This window comes from Cebidichthys violaceus, unplaced genomic scaffold (genome assembly GCF_023349555.1).
Source record: "Cebidichthys violaceus isolate CVI_PGR_0920_01 unplaced genomic scaffold, fCebVio1.0.p SCAF_5, whole genome shotgun sequence".
NCBI classification, from domain to species: domain Eukaryota; kingdom Metazoa; phylum Chordata; class Actinopteri; order Perciformes; family Stichaeidae; genus Cebidichthys; species Cebidichthys violaceus.
In genome coordinates, this window is record NW_027176705.1 from 10,855,176 (window position 1) to 10,878,283 (window position 23,108).

The 23,108-nt window shown below is 40.7% G+C and overlaps 2 protein-coding genes across 4 annotated transcripts in view; both read left to right on the plus strand.

Moving 5' to 3' along the window:
• The first annotated feature begins 189 nt into the window (after positions 1–189).
• tmem41b (transmembrane protein 41B) lies at positions 190–6,486 on the plus strand. The gene is made up of 7 exons (XM_068730996.1): positions 190–388; positions 2,017–2,134; positions 2,899–3,027; positions 3,221–3,314; positions 3,520–3,624; positions 3,901–4,039; positions 4,132–6,486. The coding sequence occupies exons 1-7, from the start codon at positions 292–294 to the stop codon at positions 4,299–4,301; spliced, it is 852 nt and encodes a 283-aa protein (XP_068587097.1). The 5' UTR covers positions 190–291; the 3' UTR covers positions 4,302–6,486.
• A 1,714-nt stretch (positions 6,487–8,200) lies between these two features.
• dennd5a (DENN/MADD domain containing 5A) overlaps positions 8,201–23,108 on the plus strand; it is a 31,254-nt gene continuing 16,346 nt past the window's right edge. For 2 of the 3 annotated variants that reach the window (XM_068730139.1, XM_068730140.1), the window contains exons 1-5: positions 8,201–8,409; positions 15,828–15,899; positions 16,773–16,882; positions 17,201–17,885; positions 21,683–21,870. In XM_068730139.1, the coding sequence (XP_068586240.1) occupies positions 8,310–8,409; positions 15,828–15,899; positions 16,773–16,882; positions 17,201–17,885; positions 21,683–21,870 (1,155 nt within the window). In that variant the 5' untranslated portion in view covers positions 8,201–8,309. The remainder of the gene's footprint in view (positions 8,410–15,827; positions 15,900–16,772; positions 16,883–17,200; positions 17,886–21,682; positions 21,871–23,108) is intronic. The other variant, XM_068730141.1, reaches the window with a different exon arrangement.

Genomic DNA, 23,108 nt, shown 5'->3' on the forward strand with positions numbered 1-23,108 from the left:
ATTTAAAACACTTTAAACATTTCACTCACTACTTTATATGAAATGCAATGCACCGAGTTACACAGTGACCGCATTACACAGTACGTGTCACTAACTGTTAACGGCCATGGAGTCACCGCTGGGGGCGCTGTTGTGGATAACAGGTTTTTTGTGCTGAGACGTAAAGGTGAAAGGGCCGCCTGTGTCACGTGTCAGCGGGCTGTCACCACACCGGTGTCACGCCACCCGACCGGCTGTTGCCGTTACACACACGTCGGTACCCGAGCTGACCTCAAGGCTATCCTAGTAAAAATGGCCAAAAAGCGGAGGGAAAGACGAGAGAACGACGGTTTGTCCTCGACACAAGAGGAGATGAAGGCGAATGCTGGTGCCTCAGAAGCACTGAAAGGTGGGTCCTGGTTCTGGTGGCTAACTGTTAAAATGAATGTTGAGCAAAAGCGGAGGAAAGGAAATCCTTCCAACGTACATATACATATATTGAGCAATATAATGACTTTGCGACGTAATTTGTGCTTTGCGGTCAGGCGGATTGCTGAACCGGAGCTAACGTAAAGCTAACGTTAGCCGTAAACTAGCGAGAAGAACTAGCCGACTACGACTCCGGTGGCTAACGCTGTATAGTTAATGAAGATTATAACGCTGTCCTGTTAGAGTTACGATAGCTAACCTACACACCAAGCCATATTGATGAGCCTTAGTACGCTGCTGAATGTGATTTAGTTGTCATGAATATTAAAACGAGAGTAAAATCTATTTTTGTTAGCTAGGCTAACGTTAGATGTTTCATCAACAAATAGCATCCAACGAGCCGTGGTGTCGTCTTTACGTTACTCTGTAACAATACATCACTGTAAAGAATATGTTACTTAAATTAAAGTACGTTTTGTCAGATACACTGAAAGAATCATACATATATGTACTCTGTGCTGAAAAGTAGCCCCTTGATTGTTATACTATGAATTGTTATTTTGTACATTTGCGGTTATTGTTAGAATTATTATGATTATCATTATTATTATATCTGCTGCATTAATGTGTAAGAAGCATTTTACTGTTGTAGTTGCTCGAGGAGGAGCTAATTTGAACCATTTTATATACTGTTGCATGGTTTAATCTATAACAATGCGCCACGTCTGATAAATTAACTATGTTTGATATTCTAATGTGTAATGTAACTACAGCTGTCGATAAATGTAGTGGAGTAAAAAGTACAATTTTGCTCCTCTGAAATGTTGTGTAATAGAAGTGTTGTGCTGCATGAAAAGGAAATACTCTAGTAAAGGAGAAGTCCCTAAAAACTCTACTGAAGTACAATACTTACGCAAATTAGTTACATTCCACCAGTGCAGATGGCACGCCTGCAGAATACCAGAAATTGTACACTCCTTTTTCAGACGGAAGGTTGTGAAGTAATAAGAAATAAATCAAATAAAAAAACATTTCCCAAACCCTGAAACCATGATTTCAAAAGTGAAGTACTTAGTTGCTGATCAGATTACACTATTACAAAATTATGCGAAATTGTACTAATAATGTGTGTGTGTGTGTGTGTGTGTGTTAATAACATGAAAACAATTATTTTCTCATTGCGTCCGTCCACATAAATCACCACATAAGCATTTTTTTTTTGACTTATAATTGATTCTATCAGTTTCACAACTGTCACATGTTCTTTGAAACTCAAAGTATTATCTGGAGGGATATGAATGTCTTGTTCTCAAAGATCTGTATTGATTTTGTTAATCAGTGACAGTTAGTGTTCTTCTCTCAATTATATATCCAGAGTTCTGTAGTTCAGTTGTCCTTCTCCATGAAGTCCTTAATGAGAGCATGATTTAACAGAGCAGCTCAGAAACAGCAGGACTCTGTCTCAAGGGGGACGTTCACTTCCCTGTAGGGGCTTGAGCGAGTGATGCAAAACTAATGAGCAGATTACACAAGGCTCCCTGGTAGCTAGTTTGTTTGTTTGAGTAACTTCTTGATTTATTTGTTAAATACGTTATATTTCCCCAACAGAGGCTCAGCATACTGAAGGCGGCTCTGCACGCATGTCTCTCCTGATTCTGGTTTCTATCTTCACCTGCGCGGCCTCAGTCATGTACCTGGTCTACAGGAACTTCCCAGAGCTTCCTGAGTAAGTTGTCTTCTCCACCCACCCACATTTTACCAAATGTAATCATCCACAGAGCCATGTTCAGCCCTGGAAGACCTGGAAGATTTTGTATTCACAAATAATGTGTAACAGGGCAAAACATTAGTAACAAACAAATATACCTAGAGACATTACAGGAGAAGATATTACCAGGTAATATGAAGGCTAAAATATAGACACATGCCAGAAAATATATTCCAAATTTGTATTTGTATTTGATTTAACTGCTCTGCAGATTTTTAAAAAAGCTGTCGCAAAAGCTTTATCACCTTTTTAGTTTTCAGCCTTGAATTTGGAATACCTGATGTCCTTCACTCTGAGGACCTGAGGCTCATGGCTGTACGAATGTAATGTCAGTAAAAAGTAAATGATTTAGGTAAATCCTGAAGTTAACAGGTCACCTAACAACAAAGAGCCCAGTCACAATGTCGGGTCTACAAAATGTTGTGGTTGCGGCAGAGGTCTGGAGTAGTGTGAGTCGAGCTAGTGAAGACAGGCTGGGGCAGGTAAAGGTGACACTAGTGGTCGGGGGACGTTTCCTCAGGTTGCATGAGTTGCCTGATTTTTGTCAGTATTTCTATGCCAAGAAAAGATCAAACTGAGCTACTCATTTTGACATGATGCTCAAAATGGTGACGTAAGCATTTTGAGAAACCACTTTTGGTTTATTTATTGTACTGTGATGAAAACAAACAGAATATGTTTGTGAGAAATATGTAATGACAGAAGTTTTCTTTTTTTTCCAGTGATGAAATGGAGAAAATCAAGATCCCTAAAGACATGGATGATGCCAAAGCTTTGGGAACTGTGCTGTCCAAATACAAAGACACGTACTACTCCCAAGTGTTGGTGGCCTACTTTGCGACATATGTTTTGTATCCTTTGATATCTATCTACCTACTCATCTTAACTTAGCTTCCAACTTAAATTTGAAGAGAAAGATTTTCAGTTCAGTTGACCTTTGACAGTATGGTGTAGAACTAGCTGGAGGAAATGCTAAACATTTCAGGAGAATACTGTTTTCACTGTATGTTTTTGTAAAGTAGGTTACCTTAACGCTTTTGTCAGCCTGCAGACATTTGCAATCCCTGGATCTATCTTCCTCAGCATCCTGTCTGGATACCTTTACCCGTTCCCCTTGGCTCTTTTCTTAGTCTGCTTGGTGAGTGAGGAAGGACGGTATTGTGTGTGTGTGTGTGTGTGTGTGTGTGTGTGTGTGTGTGTGTGTGTGTGTGTGTGTGTGTGTGTGTGTGTGTGTGTGTGTGTGTGTGTGTGTGTGTGTGTGTGTGTGTGTGTGTGTGTGTGTGTGTGTGTGTGTGTGTTAAAGTAACCAATGTTTTCTTGCTCTGTGTGTTTTCTGTTGGCAGTGCTCTGGCCTTGGTGCTTCCTTCTGCTATATGCTATCATATCTGGTGGGCAGACCCATTGTCTACAAATATCTCACAGAGAGAGCACAGAAATGGTCCCAGCAGGTAAAAGTCTAATAGCTGAGTTTGTATTTGAATAGAAGGTGTATTCGTTAGCATGAATGCTGTTAAACCAGATTTACGGGGAATTCTGGACATTGAAGTTGGATTTACCAAAAATAGATACTGGTATTGCAAAATAGTATAACTGTTACTGAAATAACTGTTATGACAAATGTGCTCATATTGTTAATATCAACTGATCATTATATAATCCACAGGTGGGAAATGCTGGTAATCATGTTACTTACTTACATTCTGCTCATGACTCTTTGCTGGTAGATTGAAAAACATCGAGATCATTTAATCAATTACATCATCTTCCTGAGGATAACCCCCTTTCTTCCCAACTGGTTCATCAACATCACCTCACCGGTCATCAATGTGCCTTTGGGGGTTTTCTTCATCGGTACCTTTCTTGGTAAGCCTTGTCTACTTCTTCTGACTGTCTACTATATTTTAGTATTATTTGTTGTTACTGACTCGCCTGTATTAAACCTGGATTACTCACAGGAGTGGCCCCGCCGTCCTTTGTAGCGATCAACGCGGGGACAACACTGTACAAACTGACAACAGCTGGCGAGGCCGTGTCCTGGAACTCTCTGGCTGTGCTCGGTGTGCTTGCTGTGCTCTCCATCTTGCCTGTGTGCTTCCAGAAAAAGCTGCAGAAGAAACTAGCGTAGAACATGAAACACCTCAGCACCTCATCTGCTGGCTGATCCCCGGCGCCCCCTTCCCCTCTGCTCAGGAACATGAAGCTGTCACTCAAGTTGCTGTGCCTCTTTCTCATACACAGGTTTAGTTTGGGGAGTCTCTGACCGCTGGCACAACAAGCACCCATTGACCACAACATGCATGCAGGGGTGGGGGGGGGGGGTGGGGGGGGTTCCTGGTGTTACGTGTAAACTGGCCGCTGCTTGCACAACTTTTTGGATTTTTGTGAATATTGTTGTGATTGTGGCACATCTTTCAAATAAGATACATTTGATTTTTGTTTTTCTTTTGCTCATTATTTTATGCCAGATAATTAAAGGTGCTACTTGTAGGATGTTGGCGTAAAACTCATAATTCTGGTTTCTCTTTTCTTGCTAGAAATCGGAAAAACCCGATGTAATCAGTACCTTGTTGAGGCTGGTGCAAACATCTGTCTGTTTTTTGGTCTGGAATCACTTTTGCTATTACATTTGTTTTGTCAATAGCATATCAATTTCCTGCATCCTCTTTGTAGCATCTTTAACTTTCACTCCATTTTTTTGATATTTATTTTTACATGCTCGTGTCTAATTTCAACCTAATGACGTGTACCACCACAGCAATAACTGTCACACACATTTTGAAAATGGATTTTAGTTTTTAAAAAGTAGTGATACCTGGTGCTTGCCTTGGCAAATGTGCAGTGAGGAAAGAATGAAAGTGGAGAAGAATCGTGTGATGATTGATCTTGTTGACATGAGGGTGAGATGTTCTTCCTTTGGAAGCTGCCTCACACATTTTCATCAGTTTCTCTTCACATTAGTAGCCATTGTAGCTTGTAGAGAACAGACTAAGTTGATGTAATATTTCCTAACAGTGCCTCCAAATTGCACGATGCCGAACTTCAAAAGTTCCCCAATTCAAATGTGTAATTAAGAAGTGAGCAAAGACTGTCAACGCAACTGATTTATGTGGGCTAAGATCTAAGCAACCCAGAAAAGTTTGAAACGCCAAACAGAATCATCTTGGTTTGTAAATCTGAAAAATCACAGAGGAGATGGGTTCTCACGGTTTGCATATGTTAATGTCTGTGTTCATTTCCACCCAATAATCTTTGCCATGCCAGTATGGAAATGTGAGATGTTGTCCATACTCTGGATGATATACTAATGCCCTCAATAAGACTGCTAACGGGCTGAGGTATCTATGCCTTACCGAGCTTTTTACTGCTTCCATTCTTCGTCCGGCGAAATGTATTATGAGGCCTGATTTATGTTTTTAGTGTTCTTTAATCGTTTGAATGGCAATTGTTGTATCTTGTGCAATGAAAGCAAGTTTTTCTTTTAGATATGTTTTTTTTTTTTTGCCGGTTTACCAAGGTAACTTATTGCTGCTGCTTAAAAATGTTCAGGATGGTTACTAGAAGGATGTTGATGCAGTGAATGTACATGCAGGTAACTTATTGGATTTCTTTAATCTCTTAAAATATCATATTCATAGAAGCAGTTGGTTTGGTGTATTTGCTGTTTTTACTTCAATGTCAGATTTACTGTGTACTACTGTGCGATTATTAACCCCTCAAACACGGATACATAAACATCAATTTATGTGAAACTTAACTGGTTCTGTATGAGCATACTGATGTCTTAGCATGTTCTCCTGTCATGCTTTCTATGGCAGAGCGCTACTTCTTTCACAGACTGTTTTTATCACGGTTCATACAATTGAGGGTCATCGTCTTAGAAAATGCATCTCCACTAAGGCGTTTAAATCAAGTGGTAAATTATATAAATTGCTACCACATCTTATTTGTTGTCTCAATACTTAAACGGGAGCTTGATTAAAGTCTTTGAAGTTCTCCTTAAAGCTGAATTTGACAAGACATGGAAGATACTAGATTTTAATGATTTCTTTTCTCTATTTTCCACAATATTTAAACCTAATCTTAATCTAAACTTCACCCTACACATTTAGTTAAATTGGAGGTATTGTTTTTTGTCCTGTCAAAGATATAGTAAGATAACTGTAACCCTCTTAACATTTCAAAAAGTATTTTGTTCTGAGAAGTGATTTATTGCAATATGAAGTGTTTACAGATTGCACATTTCTGTCCTATCTCATCAAATCTATGTTCTTTTATATTTATTGAATTATTAAAATCTTTACAAAATATAATTAAGTTTTAAGTGTTATCTGTAAGAAGTGCACGTTTGATCATGCTGCAGCATGGAATGATCAAGAAGTAGAATAGCCTTTTGTCGAGGCAAAACTATGAAAGATGAACACGCTATTTAATAGAACACGCTTTTTCTGGGATTCTTTCAATGTTGGAGTTTCCCAGTAATTATGTATTAAGCTTGAAGATAAACTGGGCTCTCGTTTGCTTTGTAGGAGCACAGAACCTGCAGCAAACTTCAACCACACAGAAAAAGGCATTTGTCTCTATAACCCAAATAAAACGATTCACACGGGCATTTCAGTGTGTTTATGAATCCACAAACGAGGCAAGACAAGTTTATTTGTATAGCACATTTCAACAACAAGGTAATTCAAAGTGCTTCACATAAAACCATTAAAAGCATCAAAACATAAAGCAAAAGAAAAGGAGATTTAAAAACAATTAAGAACATTCATTGAAACATTAAAAACAGTCATTAAAACACTAAAAAGCAGTGTAAGAAATAAAATACAGTACAGTAATCATATGTACTCTTCATTTCAAGTCTAACAGAACAAGAGTGAGGTTTAGTGCCACCAGGTGGTAATATTGTAACATACCTGCTAAGCGGGGGTCTCCCTGTAACTGTGACATTCTCCCTTTTACCAACATAAGATGCGTCAATCAGGGGGATTTTACATGTAATTCAATAGTAATTCAATATATTCTAGATAAATGGGTTGACTAATAGTGAAACAATAGTTTCACTATATATGTATATATATATATACGTATATATACATATATATATATATATATATATATATATATACATATACGTATATGTATATATACGTATGTATATGTATATATACGTATATATACATATATATGTATATATACATATATATGTATATATATATACGTATATAGTATGTATGTGTGTGTGCTTGTATGTGTATGTATGCTCTATTTATTCTACAATAAAACAAAGTGCTAATAGAATACAATCCAGGGCTCCATAACTGCACTAGCTGCCGAGCAGGTTAAGAATAATGTCCATGTTTATGTGTCTGTACGGTTTGAAGGCAGATGATTACAGCTGTTGTGGTGTTGATGGACCACAATGCACTTCGACTGCAACGCTCTGATTTCGATGTATGTGTAAAGCCAGATATAGTTAAAACAACGTCGGAAGTAGTTAAAACACTTTCTTCAAAACAAGACAATTTTCTCAACCTAGCCGAATTTTAATGTTAAGATGTCGGCCATATTATCTGCCCAAAAATTGCTTTTGTTGCTGCTGTTTACATTCATTAAATTCAAGAAATGCAATACGGGAATGCACTACTGTTTTTGTCTTGTTTTGTTTGTCATGTTTTTCTTGTGTTGCAAATTGACTACAACTGCCTTTCGTTGTGCATCCCTGTGTTGCATAATGACAATACATGACCCTTGAATCATATATATTCATTTCAGAATCTGCACACTTATATGTATTCACTTGTACTTGTTGTATATTGTTTTTCAATGTGTTTTTTAAAAATACGTACACATGAAACACCATATATGTAATGACAATACGGGCCAACGGCAGTATTTTTTGTTGTTTGGTGGGAAAGTTTCTTGTCTGTTGCGGAAACGACGTTTTATTGTGAAGGATCTTAGCCGGATGTGTGGTACCTGTAGAGCAGAGCAGAACAGCTAGCATAGTATCGGTACTGATTTTAGACCTTCGCAGTAACGTAGCACCAGTGATGGCAGAGAGAAAGCACTTCTCCGAGTCCCTTTAATATGCTCCCTGTTGGGGGGATAAGGACACCACCGGACCAGTCTCAACATGACCACCGGCTTCAGCTCCGGTTCCTGCCGGTTCGCGGATTATTTTGTAATCTGCGGACTCGACACCGAAAGCGGGCTGGAACCCGACGAACTGTCCGGTAAGCAATGCAGCCATTGACGGGGTAAATGTCGGGCTGATGCTGTAGCAAATACGGAAGGAAGGAAGCGGTGTAACAGCATAATGTCAGCGTCAATATTTAGCTTTTACTGTATCTTAACGTGGCTGTCGTTTATTTACTCGTTTATTTACTACCTAATATATGTTGTTAACATCCTCAACGATCACACGTCAGGCCTAGCTCCTCTCCTCTCAGCCTGGTAAACGTTTGTGTTTCTACTCGATGAGGAGACGATTACTGTTTGTGTCTCTTTAACGCACTGACAGGAAATTAAATCAAAGGTTGTCTCTGATTAATATACTGTTTCAAATGTTTTGATGTTGATTCTGCGCAGTAATGCATATTTAATGTGGATAACACGTTTCTTACAGTCCATTCAGACGTTGGTGTTGGTTGATGATAATACTGATATCGATATAACGTAATTAACAGTGGCTCCAGCTGTCACCGGGTTATTTACAGGAGGTCAGGTATCAAGGTAGCAACACACATGGGCGCGTTAACACACACACACACACACACACACACACACACACACACACACACACACACACACACACATACACACATATACACACACATCCACATATACACACACACACACACATCCACATATACACACACACACACATACACACACACACACATACACACATATACACACACATCCACATATACACACACACACACACACACATATACACACACACACATACACACATATCCTCAGCATCCACCAGAAATCCACATTCGTCCTTAGAAGGCACACCCTTCACAAACGAATAGCTTTAAACATCTGATGAGCTGAGTGCAATAGGCTTTGACACACCTGGACCCTGTGTGTGATTCTGGGACTGGGAGCCTTTCTCGCTTGGTCTTACCTGCATGAGCATGTGATGAAAGAGAGGATTTACACACATCTGCATGTGAAACTGTGGGATACTACAGCATGGCAACAGGGCTGTTTTTACCTCCATATTCCTGGTCATCCTACATTTCAAATGTAACTTTAGTTTATAATAAATGACAAAACACTGTAGCATCAGCCAGTAGTGGTGTGCAACATGACAGCATATACCAGGCTATATAAAGGTGTGTATTGTTAGAGAGTTTGTCAAACCGTTAATACTGTGGTAGTAATGACGGTCAGATTTATTCGACCATGATATATATTGATACTTCAATATAGAATTACATATACTGTGAGCGATGACTTTATCATTATCAATCTATTCAGATATTACAAATGGTAAAATATTGTTTAAGGATTGTAATGACTCAGTTAACTTGGATTTTCTGCTTTGAAGTCTACAGTGATGTTAGGCTCTTATGATCCAACAGGAGGCCTACGCAGAACTGGGAGTGACAGTGTGCCCAAAAGACGCTTCCATCAAGGGACAAACGCTTCGTAATGATGAATACACTTGAGTTTTTGTCTCCTCTAGGAGTCGTGACCGATCCACGGTCAGGGTTTCAGCTCATATCTTCAGGGAAAACTCTAAATGTTGAAGGGAACAAACAGGTCTACAAAGACCTCAAATGATCTACTTATTGCATTTAAATTCAAATGTTGTTTATTTCACATTAAGAAGAAAAACAAAATACTTGCTCTTATTGACGGTTGAGAGGCTGCAGTCGGGCAAACTATCCGAGTGCAAATCTGCTAACATGAACTAGCGTTAAGCCTGTTGTGAGTATAAAGGTGTAAGCTCCCGATGACCGGGTCACTGCTCCTGCTTCAGACATCAGTCCAACTAGTTCAGACATTCTTACTGATGTAGAGTCTGTCTTATCCCTATTTTCAGCGTGATTCACTGTGACTCAGGAGGTAGTGAGAGGCCTGTAGACTTAACGCTGTGGTTGAAAGTAAGTTCTTTCCTCCTCAGAGTGATGACATATCTATAAATCCTCAAAGTCTTCAGAGACTCAACCCCTTTACTTCCTTTTTTTTTTTTTTTTACTTCCTTTAAATTGTTCATTTTTACAAGTTGAGTCCACACTTATTTGAAATGTATTAAATGAGTAGAAGTTGAAGAACATCCCTTGTTCTGTTTTGAATTGAGCACGGACATGATCAGATTGTGTAATTAAGATTGTTGAAGATGTTAAAGAGAGCGACTGCTCATGAAAATGTCCGCCTTGCATCAGTGTGAACAGAGAAAACACTCGTGTGTGATTATCTTTCATCAAAATGTAGCTTTGTGTCACGAGTTGCAGCAAAAAGAAGAAGGAAACTTCTTGTGTGCGTCGGCCGATTGGACAGCTCGTCGTTCAACTCTCAGACACTTGAATTATGTTTTTTTTTATTTTATTTTAATTTTTGTATGGTGTCCTATTGATTGACTTTCCCTCTCACCTTTTCAAATGCCTCCAATAGACATTTCCTTCTGTTATCTCTGTGATCATGGCTCTTTGAGGTCTCTGACGCGACAAAAACACAACCGGTTGAAAGCTTGCTCAGAAACTGAGGCGCTGTGGTCAAACATCACTGCTCTACTTACTGCATGTTGCTGCTGTTTACTGCAGAGCGACGTTAGGGGCTTGCCCCTATCGAATTTCACTTTAAGTTGTAGAGAAAGGAAATGGTGTGGAAATTCCATTGTTACAGGTTATGTCAGCTTAATACCCCCTATACCTAGAAGTTGCTTTGAATATACAATAACTCCTGCTCGTGTTTCATTGTGCATATTTGAATCTGTACTTGTGATGGAGTATGTCACATCTGTCATGTGTGGGTAGATTAGTGCATAACTGTATCTATGAAATATACAAAAGCTTGCCTCAGCTGTAATCGAAAGATTTGAGCATCATTAATAAAAACATGTCATCTTAAAAAACAGATACTAAGGATGGTAGCTTAGGAGCTAATTTACGTACTTATTAATTATTGTAATTACTGAACAGACGACTGAACATTATTCAGTAATTATTGCCCTGCCCTTATGATTCTCACATTTAAATTATTGAAAGTAACCTTGCTTATAGGGGAAACAGCTGTTGAGAGATACTTGTCATGAGCCATATCAAACCACGGTATGTTCCTCTTTTTTTATTATCATGCAATTGTGATTCATGTACAGTGAAACACAAAGAAACGACCAAAACTTCCTTTAAGCACAGTGTTTTGGCAGCCCAGCGAGGGCCTGATTAGCATATGTATGACACTGCAGCCTCACAGGCAGCTGAGGGACACAAGTACACTTGCACACAGCCTCCACTTATTCAAATGCTAAATATCCTTTTGAATTTCCCAGGCAGCCTCTCTCTCCCCCCAATCCTGCTCGGCAAACAAATGAGGATGAATGACTCAACGTGAAAAGCTGGCTTTAAATGCATAACATGGGCTTTAATGTTTTCTCGCAGTTGTTTATTTATGGGCCTGTAAAGGGTCTCCTGTCAGTGTTTTAAATGTATCGCGGACATTTTGAAGATTCACTACATATTTCACAGGGCTTTGAGGGGAGCAGTGTTTCTTGATCTTTACACACAAAATGATTACAAACTCTGAAGCTGACCGTGAATATGCTCGTAGAAAGTGCTAACTCATAGGACTGTAACTACTGATGCAATGACAGTGATGTGAAGCTAAGGATTAAAGTGTAAGATCTGCAGCTTAAATCAGTTTACTTTTAGATTCAGGCTTACTGGCTTCTTCTCAATGGCAATGGCGTCCGAGTCTTATGGGTATTGTAGTGTTTAGAGTTTGTCTAATATTGGTTTGTCTGATATTGGTCTGGATTCACAAGTAACATGATAACATTCTAACAAATTTCGACATCATTTTACATGCAGAACAGGTTTTTACTATACGATAGTATGTATTATTTAATTAAATACAGGCAAATATGGTTAATATTGCATTTTAGTTGATGGTTTACTATTTACAACAACTGCTTCTTCGACTTTACACGTAGGAACTCTGACTTTGACTGGCGTTCCTTCGTATTTCTTCTAGTAGCCTTCTGAGTTCTGACTTGTCTGTGTACCACAATTTAAAATGTCTGCTGTGAAAATTACCCGTTTATGGATCGAGCAACCAACTGCTGTGGGTAAACGTACCAAAGACTCAAAGATTAAAGTATCTAATGTGTAAGACAATGTAACATCACATTAGGCTAAATGTAAATCATGCTACACTGAACAGAGACTGTGCTACATTAGCTGGTACATGTGTTACTTTGTCTTTTAATATCCAATTTCATTCATAGTTACGTTAAAGCAGATTTAGCGGTTTTGTACTCAATATACTGAGCATCTGCTTCGCAAAACAAAAGTCAATGTGAGTTTACGAGTACTTTTGAACTCAAACGTCTTCCTTCATGCTGTCAGCTTGGTGTTTCGTAACAGGTTCTTTGGCAAGAAAGTCCTTTCCTAGATTATTTCTTATTTGCATTTCTAAATAAAGAGTACGATACTATAGCTAGAATATCCAGGTCTCCAACAGGTCCAATGCGGTTTAAAGACATTTGTCGACATTTTGACATTTTTCTATTGACAGCTACTTAACCGCGTTTTGGTCCGGAAGCAACCTAAGAAATGGAAAGCTGGTATTTTTGGCAGCTAGCCTACAAGTGATTACCCGCTAATGTGAATGGGGAAAGACAGCGATGTTAGTGTACCACTTTTTAGTGCCAGTTTAGAAACCTTTCCCCCACTGTAACTAGTAAAAAAAACATATTGTTTCTATTAGGAGTGCAAGCCCTGAAGGCTGAGCGTTAAAGCTGAGAGTGAGCTTTTATGTCCTGTCAGCGCTGGGTCTTCTGGGTAAATAAATGTTGATGTTTTTTTTGCTTCTGAGATATTTTGAAGCCTTCAGCAAACTCTGCTGCGGTCAGTCAAGTGGAGTCGTGCAGGAGTGCAGCTTTCTAGTCTATAGAGGTACATCCGTTCATGTGTGAGCCTCGTGCTGCAGGAGGTGTGAGGGAGCAGAGCTGTGGGTGGTCCCTGGCTTACAGGATGAGGGAGAACGGCGAGGAGCCAGAACTCCGTGACGCTTCACTCCCACGGCTACCGGTCCACACGCTCATGGCATCGCAGTCCATTTGGTTGGAAAAAATTGACAGATCAACAAATAATGTTTTCAGTCACTGTAGAGTCAGTCGGTGCTTATTTAGAAGAGGGCCTTCCCCACGACGAGGAGCTACCGTGTGACTGGCACTAATTAACAGGTGAAGAGAAGGAACACCTGTGCAGCCCGAGTCAGCTGACCATCGAGGTGTACAGGAATGACACCACTTCGAAGGGTCATTTTACCATCATTCAAATTAAAAGAGAAATATCAATTACATCATAATAGCCATCTTGTCTTTCCAATTTTTTATTTATGATTTTGTTTTCTTCTGTCATTACAATCTCCTTTTCATTCAAGTTGAATTTTTGATTTCATTTGAGCAGACATTTCCTGAGTTTCAGTTTCCATTTTACAATGTTCATTTGTCATTTCAATATCCAATTTCCTTTTTTAGTTCCCCTTTTCATGTATCATTTAATCATGGCCTGCTTTGTTTCCTGCGGAGGACCTTTTCTGAATTTCTCACCATCGTTTACAGTCTCTAACTAAGGCAGTCAAAGTTCCCCCAAAATAGTTTCAGAGCCTGATGGTAGTACCATACCATAATCATTTATTTGACATTTTCTCTTTTTATTTTCTCTTTTCCTTTTTCATGTTATGGTAGAATTACTCTGCGTCATAGCAATAATTGTTGAACATGTAATCGATGATTGAAAAGGTGACAAACCTTAGCGTCGTGTGGTCTTTTGTTTTCTCAGAAAGGTAATCATAACAGTCGTCTTGAGCGACACCACAAAGGACACCTTTAGTTGAGTTATATTCTTATCATTTTGTAAATGTATATGGATTTAGGCTTTGTAAAACACTGTCATGCTCTCCTTGTATTGCCTGTTAGACAGGAACGTTTTGTACTTGTTTCCTTATATGTGCTGCTGGCATATGCTGTGATAATTACCTTGTGTTTTAACATTCAACTTTCCTGTGGTAGTGTATTGGTTGTTTGTTGGTTGAGTAAAACCACATTACTTCACTGCAATACTTCACTTTGTCCTGACAGAGTTTACAAACAGCTTCCATCATCTTTGCTCTCCAAGCGTTTTTATCCCCTTTGAACAAAATAAAAAATAATGATATGCCTTAAATATGGTTATTAAACATTAATTCTCGAGCCATCAAAGTGGCAAAACGTTGTCAAAGAAATTATAAAGAACTGGATGATTTTTCCCTCATCCCTACTAATCTTAATAATCGTCTGACATATATCATAAGTCCTGGCGTAGTTTCCCCCCTTTGGGCAGTTTAGATATGAAAGTAACCAACAGATTAAACCACTTAATCCTTAAAACTATTTCTTCGATTAGGATTCTCAGTAAATGCTTTCCAAGATTCAACATTTAGTCTTGTTCAAACAAATGCAATAGAGAGAATGAATGTAATCATCAGGGAAGAGAGTTGAGAGAGTCATCATTTCTTAAATCATATTATAAATGAAATAAAAAACAGATCTTCTCACCCCTAACTAAGTAGGCCACATCAGCCTGAGAGCAGCTTTACCTTGACGCTGACATGGTGTAACTAGAAAGAGTCACTCACACTTGGCTTTGATATGCTGCATGAATGCGTGTTTCTGCCAGCAGGACTGTTTCATTGTTGCTTGGCAAATGTCATGCATGGAGAGGAAACAGCAGAAAGCATTGCCTGCTTGCATAAAGGTTCTTTTTAAATGTAAAATGTTAGATAATCTAGCCCCCCTCCAGTCAGCCTGCAATACAAGAGCAGCCATTCACTCAGTAGACCTCCTGACTGTCTAGTGATGCGTGCACACGTTTGATTAATTAGCCACACCTTGAGATGTTTATTCACCATGTGATCGAAAGGGCAAAATATTGAAAATGTATTGAAATGTCACATTTGGGAAATTACTTTCCCTTCAGCCTCTGTACTCTCTGTTTAATGCTAATTAGCAAATGTTACTAAGTTACTAATGTTGTAATCAAGATGGTGAACATGCTAAACATTATACCTGTTAAAATCAGCATGACTGCATTATCACGTGGGCATGTTAGCATGCAGGCATTAGCATTTAGCTCCAAGCATCACCGTGCAGCCTCACCGAGCTGATTGCATGGCCGTGGACTCTCTGTGGGGCGAATACAATCCATATCAGAGCAGTTATGGATTTGCATGATCTCTCTCTCTCAAAGAAGAAGAAGAAGAAACTACAACACACAGAAATGCTGTGTCCTTGTATCAGCGTACCCACCTGACAGAGACATGCTAATGTGTCTCTCAGGGCAGGCCGCTGTCAGGAAGTGTGTTTGCACATACTGAGAAGTGATGCCAGAACCAGACTTTTAATTACATTTTTGTTTTATTTGTTGTGTAGCTTTATGCCAGTATATAGAGGCTACTAAATTCAGAGATGGGGCCAGAGGAAATTTGGCGGGGGCAGATGAAGGTAACCGTCCCACCACACACTCTCCTCCCCCTCTTACCCCGAGCTCAGCTTTAACCCTTCAACCTTTCACTTGGCACACCTTGTTTTTTTTACTCAGCAATCCCTTTTTTGTTACTTCAAATTCCACGAGTTTCCCAGTTATTTTCTGCACAGGTGTGGGGACCTTCTTCTTTTTTTTGCGCTCTCTGATTTGTCTTGCCCCCTCCTCCCCCGCCTCCCTCACATCCTTCAGCAGCAGCTGAACAATGAGCTGATGTTTGACAATCACTGCTTCTGTTTCTCTCTCTCACACACACACACACACACACACACACACACACACACACACACACACACACACACACACACACACACACACACACACACATACACATCCAGTGCTGCCTGCACTGGCATTGCTTGGCCAGTGTTTACTCTCCCCCTACATTCTGAATGACTTTTCAGTGCTGCCTTGGTATGTGCATCACTTCTGCTTTTATTCCGGGTTCAAATCAACTCAATTTGTGCTTTCTATGATTGATTATTTTGTGTGTTCCTTTTGTATTTCCATTAAAGCTGTCAGGAAGCATTACGATCAATAAAATAAATCATCTATTTTGGAGTATAAGATGCTTCCTTTTTGAATATTTGTATTTAGTTTGCTTTCTAGAGCGAGATGCAGATGACAGCTTTATATGGTGCAATACAATCTTCCTCTCGAGACAAATATGCTGCTGACTTGCTCTTTTCTCTGGAGTTTTCGCCTGGCACTTTTAACCTGCTTCTGTTTTCTTCTGCTCCTCCATCCTCATCTGGAAAATTGAGCTAACTGTTTGTCTCCTTTTTTTTTTTTTTTTTGCTCTCTCTCTCTCTCTGTTGTTGTTTCACTTTCAGGTGAGAATTTTGAGCAGAGTCCATTACGGAGAACTTTTAAATCCAAAGTCCTCGCACATTATCCAGACAATGTCGAGTGGAATCCATTTGACCAGGATGCAGTTGGCATGGTATGATCTCTAGACAAATGTATCATTACCCTCATATCCTTTAAGAATAATGGCATGGCTGGGAGATAGGGTTGAAATCAGTATTGCAGTACTAAATGTATAAAAGAAAAATCTGTAACTTTCCCTTGAAAGTTACTGATTACTGAGAAAGCAAATAAACAGATTGCCCAAAATGTTTCGCTTTACCTTTTTAAGTTCGACAACTAAATTGTGTAAAATAACTCTGCCTATTAGGTTCTGTTGTACACTAGTCTGATGCCCCCTTACCCTTTCTCTTTCCTCAACCCTCTGATGTCTTTTCTTTCCGTCCTATCACAGCTCTGTATGCCAAAGGGTCTGGCGTTCAGGACGCAGGTGGATTCCCTGGAGCCTCAGTTCCACTCCTTCATCATCACCAGAGAGGACGGCTCTCGGACGTACGGCTTCGCCCTCACCTTCTTCGAGGAGGTGACCAGTAAGCAGATCTGTAGTGCCATGCAGACTCTTTACCACATGCACAACGCAGAGCAGTACGACATCTTGCACACTCCCACCTCGCCGCCGGCACCGGTAGACCATCGACACCACCACTCCCAGGCGCGTCCCGTGCTCCACGCCGCGCCCGCCATCTCCCGCCTGCAGCGCTTCAACTCGTACGACATCAGTCGCGACACGCTGTACGTGTCGAAGTGCATCTGCCTAATAACGCCCATGGCCTTCCCTCAGGCCTGCAGGAAGGTGCTGCAGCAGCTTCACCAGGCCGTGTCGTCCCCCCAGCCCCCACCCCTCCCGCTGGAGAGCTTCATCTACAACATCCTCTACGAGGTGCCCCTGCCACCCTCCGGGCGTTCCCTCAAGTTCTCAGGCGTCTACGGGCCCGTGGTGTGCCAGAGGCCGAGCACATCTGAGCTGCCACTGTTTGACTTTGCCATTTGCGAAATGTTCCATCTGCTGGGGGTGGAGAACGTTCTCCAGCTGTTCACCTGTGCCCTGCTCGAGATGCAGATACTGCTCTACTCGCAGCGTAAGTAATCATCCTGCTACTGCTCCACTCGATGTTTTCATGTAGCCTCTAGCATCCTGTCCCATAGGGTGCATTGATTACAAGTACCTATGCATCTTGCTCACATTACAATTATATTTAAAAAAACAATTAGCCAGGCTAACATGACACCCTGTGACACGATTCATTAACACTATACGTGTTTCTGACGAGCTGAAGCAAGGAGAAATGATGCTGTATTAGCTGTTTTTTTGAGAAGTGAGAGGAGATGTGATCCTTTTAGTAGAGGCTGTCTCAAGAGATGTGTCTGCAGCTGGGAGACATATCAGGGTCACGACATAAGACGAGATATTGTCTGGGGACCTGGTGGTTACATACTGCTGTAGCTTCAAGGCTTTCCCCCCTGTTTATATATTTTGGATGGATGGAAGGAGGCTGGAATTACTATTTGTGCAGAAATGTTGTTTCATAATAGATACAAGACGAGGTAAAGAGCTGTCTATCGTAGAGTGTGTGTGGGGGTCTTTACAGGTCTGGGTTTGAGTTTATAAAGTCTGGATGGTTGTTATAAAGGAACAAAAGCTGTGGCCTTAAGGCTAGGACACATGTTTGATATGCATGGCGCTACTATTATCCAAGAGATTACATAACCTGTTGAGTGTTTCCATTAAAGGGAAGCAGTGTGAGGACCAGCCTGTGTAAACGTTGGCCCACCTCCCCCATCACAGGCAGCTCTACCTCACATTTAAATGTGTGATCTTCATCTTTTACACATATGAGCTGCTCGACTATGCAGGCCTTTTTTTGGTGATTCTTTGTGATTCATCCTTTAAGGAAGTGAGAGTCTTGACAATCAGTTACTGCATTTCATAATATATATTTGATGAAATTCCTGTGTGTGTGTGTGTGTGTGTGTGTGTGTGTGTGTCTGTGTGTCTGTGTGTCTGTGTGTCTGTGTGTCTGTGTGTGTGTGTGTGTGTGTGTGTGTGTGTGTGTGTATGGAGAAACAAGGAAATCATTTAGGGATGCTGGGTCTGGTGTGGTGATTGGATCCATTACAATCGCAAGAGAAGGCAAATGGTTTACAAAACGCCAGGGGCCGGGGGGGGCTCTTAAGGGGGGGGGGGGGAGCTGTGGTGTTGCTAGGCAACCCAGAGACAGGGAGGATGGCAGTGTTGCAGGATGATTATTATTGGTTGGAAGTGACATCATGCCTCTTTTTTCCCCCATGAGGCTGATCACTGCAGAATGAAGGGTGTTGTGTAGAGTTAAGCCCTGGCAATCTTCCACTGGGAAGATACGAGGGCTTGTTTGGAAAAGACTCACACACACACACACACACACACACACACACACACACACACACACACACACACACACACACACACACAGAGGAGAGGGATGCTCTGCAAATAAGGACAAAACCGTGTGTTATATGCTAAAAATAGCACAGGAGTTCATACTTGTGATGTAAGATTAATAAAAAAGGCCGGTATTTCTTCTGTGAAACCATATAAGAAAAGATATTTAAACACTATCTGCTGCTTCTCCCGTCCTTCTCAAACAGGAAGCTCATGACGTGTCAATCATTGTGACACAGTACAGTTAAGCCACTATTTGTTGTTGTTATTTCACTCTGTGTTTTTATGTGATTTGTGCAGTCGAGATGGACATGAGAGATGAAGGGAGACCTGAACGGTTACACAACGCACATGGAGCCACAGAGAGGCTTCATCTGAAGTGAAGTTAAAAAGCACAAATTAAAAGCTGTACAAACGATCAAACCAAACCTATTTAACTTAGCAAATTACTCACTACTTTCATATTACTTTTTTTGAATTTCAGGGAAAGGTAACTATATTGTGCTAACTTTGTGATTCCAAAACCCTCCATTCTTTTTTTACAGCTCTTAACCACATACACACAATCCTCAGAATAAAAGGGAAATTGATTGTGTTTTTTATTTTCTTTTTAATGCAATAACTAAATTATTTAGTTTTGGCTAAAGCTGAAAGGTTTAGTCGATTAATCAATCAATTACTGCCTCAAATGTGAGGATTGTTGCTGATTTGTGTAATGATCAAATCATTTTATTTAGTAAATCTTTAGGGTTTTTTTTTTAAACAAGAAATTTGAAGACGTCATCTTTGGCACTGGGATCTTGTCGTGGGCATTATTTCATTTTAAACAATAAACTATTCATTGATTAATCAAGAAAATAATCTACAGATGATTCAACAATTGAAATACTCATTACTTGTGTTCCTGGCTCAGAATGCTAATTGTAATATTGAACAATCAGCTGCACAACTGAGAGTTGAGATCTGCAGCAGTTTCACTTATGCGTGTTCAGCGTATTTTTAGCTGCATCATTTGGCACTCGGTATGCAAATTGAATCGTTCAAGCCTCACTTCAAGCCTAAACTGCGACCAGTTCTCACTGTGGACGTTTATAAAATGCATCTGTGTATAGAAGCAGAGTACTTGACCCTTTGTGACCGGAGTTAAAGTGGATTCTTGTTCGGGTGGTCTAGTTTAAGAGCAGACGGGTGATGTTAGTATTCTTGTCCCCATCCTGGGAGAGGAAGCCTGCTGAGAAAGGGGGATGAGGGGGGAGGCCGGGGGTGAGAGTCTCTTCTCATGGACCAGCACATGACCAAATGAAGGAATGGCATTTATTGTGGCACCATAAGCGGAGAGGCAGAGCTGCTGCCGAATGTGCTAGAGGTGTCGACAGGATAGAGCAGGAATGCAGATGAGGAAGGCTGGACGCATATTTGAATTTATACCAACCCTGAACACAAAGGAGTGCTGCTGTGTGGAGTCATGACAGAATAATGTCGGGCCGGCTGACTGCTGCTGTGTCGCTGCTCATTGGATCCTCCAACGGTCCTTCAGAGGACTTCCTGCTGAAATGAGATGTTTGAGTTTTCTTTATTAGTCTTTATTATGGGACAGGTCATATCAGCGCGCTATGACATATTTGGTCTACAAATGTGGGCTTCTGGAGATCCACTCCCTACATTTGCACACAGCTTGTGGCTCATTACAGCTAATTACTTCAAGGTTGGTCATTAATTTCCACTCAACTCCCACATTGACGGAACAGAGAATAACAAAGACAACCAGAGGGTTGGGTGTTTCCTTTTGCCAAGTCATGTTAGTCCACTTTGTCTCCACACTGTGCTCTTTGTACTGAATCCTGATTCAAACACAAAAACTTTCTGTCACGTTTGTACTTTGCCTCAGTCAACTATTGCAGCAGAACAGAAGAGCTGAGGCATAAACAGTGTAATCCTATTTAGATAACATGTTGCACAACTCTTCTGCCTTCTGCTGTTTACTGGCACAAGTGTTTTGGAGGAGTAAACAACATATATAAGGCAAAGGCCGTGTGGACCAGAACTTTTTGGGGAATAAATTGTTTCTTAAATTTTGATGTCATGAGTTTGTCGTACAATGCACTTTAATAGTTCAGAATAATAATATGAAGATGTTAGGAAGACTGTCCAGAGCAGTTTAGCCACTGATTTCTGCCCTATAGATTTCAGTTCTCTACTGTACTCTTCCAGTCATTAAATAGGTATTTGCTTTTTGTGATTTTGGTGATTGTGCTGTGGAAACCACCAATCAGTAGAACATGTTGGAGCCTATATGATAGGTCAGAATCATTACAATCACCAAGGCTTCAAAGTAACCATCAAGTCAGAAAATGAACCCTCAAATCTGCTCTGTATCTACTGCTGGAACATTTCTCTTACATGGTTACAGTCTGTCCTTCACCATTGTTGTCTTTTGTTTATGTGTGCATGAAACAGATTACCAGAGGTTGATGACGGTGGCAGAGAGCATCACAGCCTTAATGTTCCCCTTCCAGTGGCAGCATGTGTACGTTCCCATTCTGCCTGCCTCCCTCCTCCACTTCCTGGACGCTCCTGTACCGTATCTCATGGGCCTCCAGTCCAACGGACAGGACGACCGCACCAAGCTCGAGCTGCCACAGGAGGTACAAACACCACCCAGTGCCTTCCTATAGTCCCTTCATTTGGTTTATTTGAATATTTTTGTGTTTTGCAAAGTTAACTATTGGAATGATAGCTGAATTACTGAATAAATCCCTCCATGTCTTTATTTTTCTTTGGGCACACTAACATGCACACTTCATCTCAATCAGTGGTTTTATTTACAGTTTAACTATTGTCATTCTTGCTTAGATAAGGCCTTTTGTTGTACTGCTGACACAAGCCATGGTGGACATTTTTTCTTCTTATTCCTCCTGTGGCTGCATTTTAAAGCACACTCATCAGTTTGCTAATTAGGAAGAAATTTTTTTGCTTCACATTTCACACACAGACAGAGAAAGTGTAGCCTGCTGTCAAACATGTCGGATGAATCTGGAGGCTGCTCTATGAAACCTAAAAGGATGTAAAAATAGACTTGTTGTTAGACTTGTTAGACTTGTTAGCATTAGCTCAGTATGACTAGTGGCACCAATAATGTTAGTGTTACACCTGTTTTTTTGTGTGCATTAAGCTTTACATTACAGTCATTTAGCAGACGCTTTTATCCAAAGCGACTTACAATAAGTGCATTCAACATTGGTAATCAAAAGAACTACTAGTCACCAGAAGTCATAAGTACATTTCCTTTCCCAAACAAGCATCTAAGAGCATGAAGCAGAGCATAACTCAGAGCCAAAGTACAGTGCAGAAACAAGAATAACAGTTAGTGCTATTAGTAGTACGAATACAATAAGTGCAACAAGCTAGTATGAAAACAATAAGCGCTAAGTGGAAGGCTCAGGGTAGTACTTCTTGAAGAGGTGGGTTTTCAGCCTGCGCCGAAAGATGGGCAGCGACTCCGCTGTCCTGACGTCAGTGGGAAGTTCATTCCACCACTGTGGGGCCAGGACAGAAAACAGCCGTGACCGGGTCGATCGGCCGCCAGGACCTCTGAGCGACGGGGCCACCAATCGCCCCGAGGCAGCAGAGCGAAGTGGTCGGGCGGGGGTGTAAGGCTTGACCATGGCCTGGAGATAGGAAGGAGCTGTTCCTTTCACTGCCCTGTAGGCTAGCACCAGAGTCTTAAACTGGATGCGAGCTCTTATAGGTAGCCAGTGTAGAGAACGGAGAAAGGAAGTTGTGTGGGAGAACTTGGGGCGATTGAACACCAGGCGAGCTGCAGCTTTCTGGACAAGCTCCAGAGGTCTGATGGCCGACGCCGGGGCTCTGGCGAGTAGAGAGT

Bases quoted from the DNA above. Each gene is read 5' to 3' on its own strand.
- tmem41b (XM_068730996.1), top strand. From the start codon at position 292: ATGGCCAAAAAGCGGAGGGAAAGACGAGAGAACGACGGTTTGTCCTCG. The intron at 389-2,016 runs GTGGGTCCTGGT...TTTCCCCAACAG, and splicing joins TGCCTCAGAAGCACTGAAAG to AGGCTCAGCATACTGAAGGC. The intron at 4,040-4,131 runs GTAAGCCTTGTC...GATTACTCACAG, and splicing joins CTTCATCGGTACCTTTCTTG to GAGTGGCCCCGCCGTCCTTT.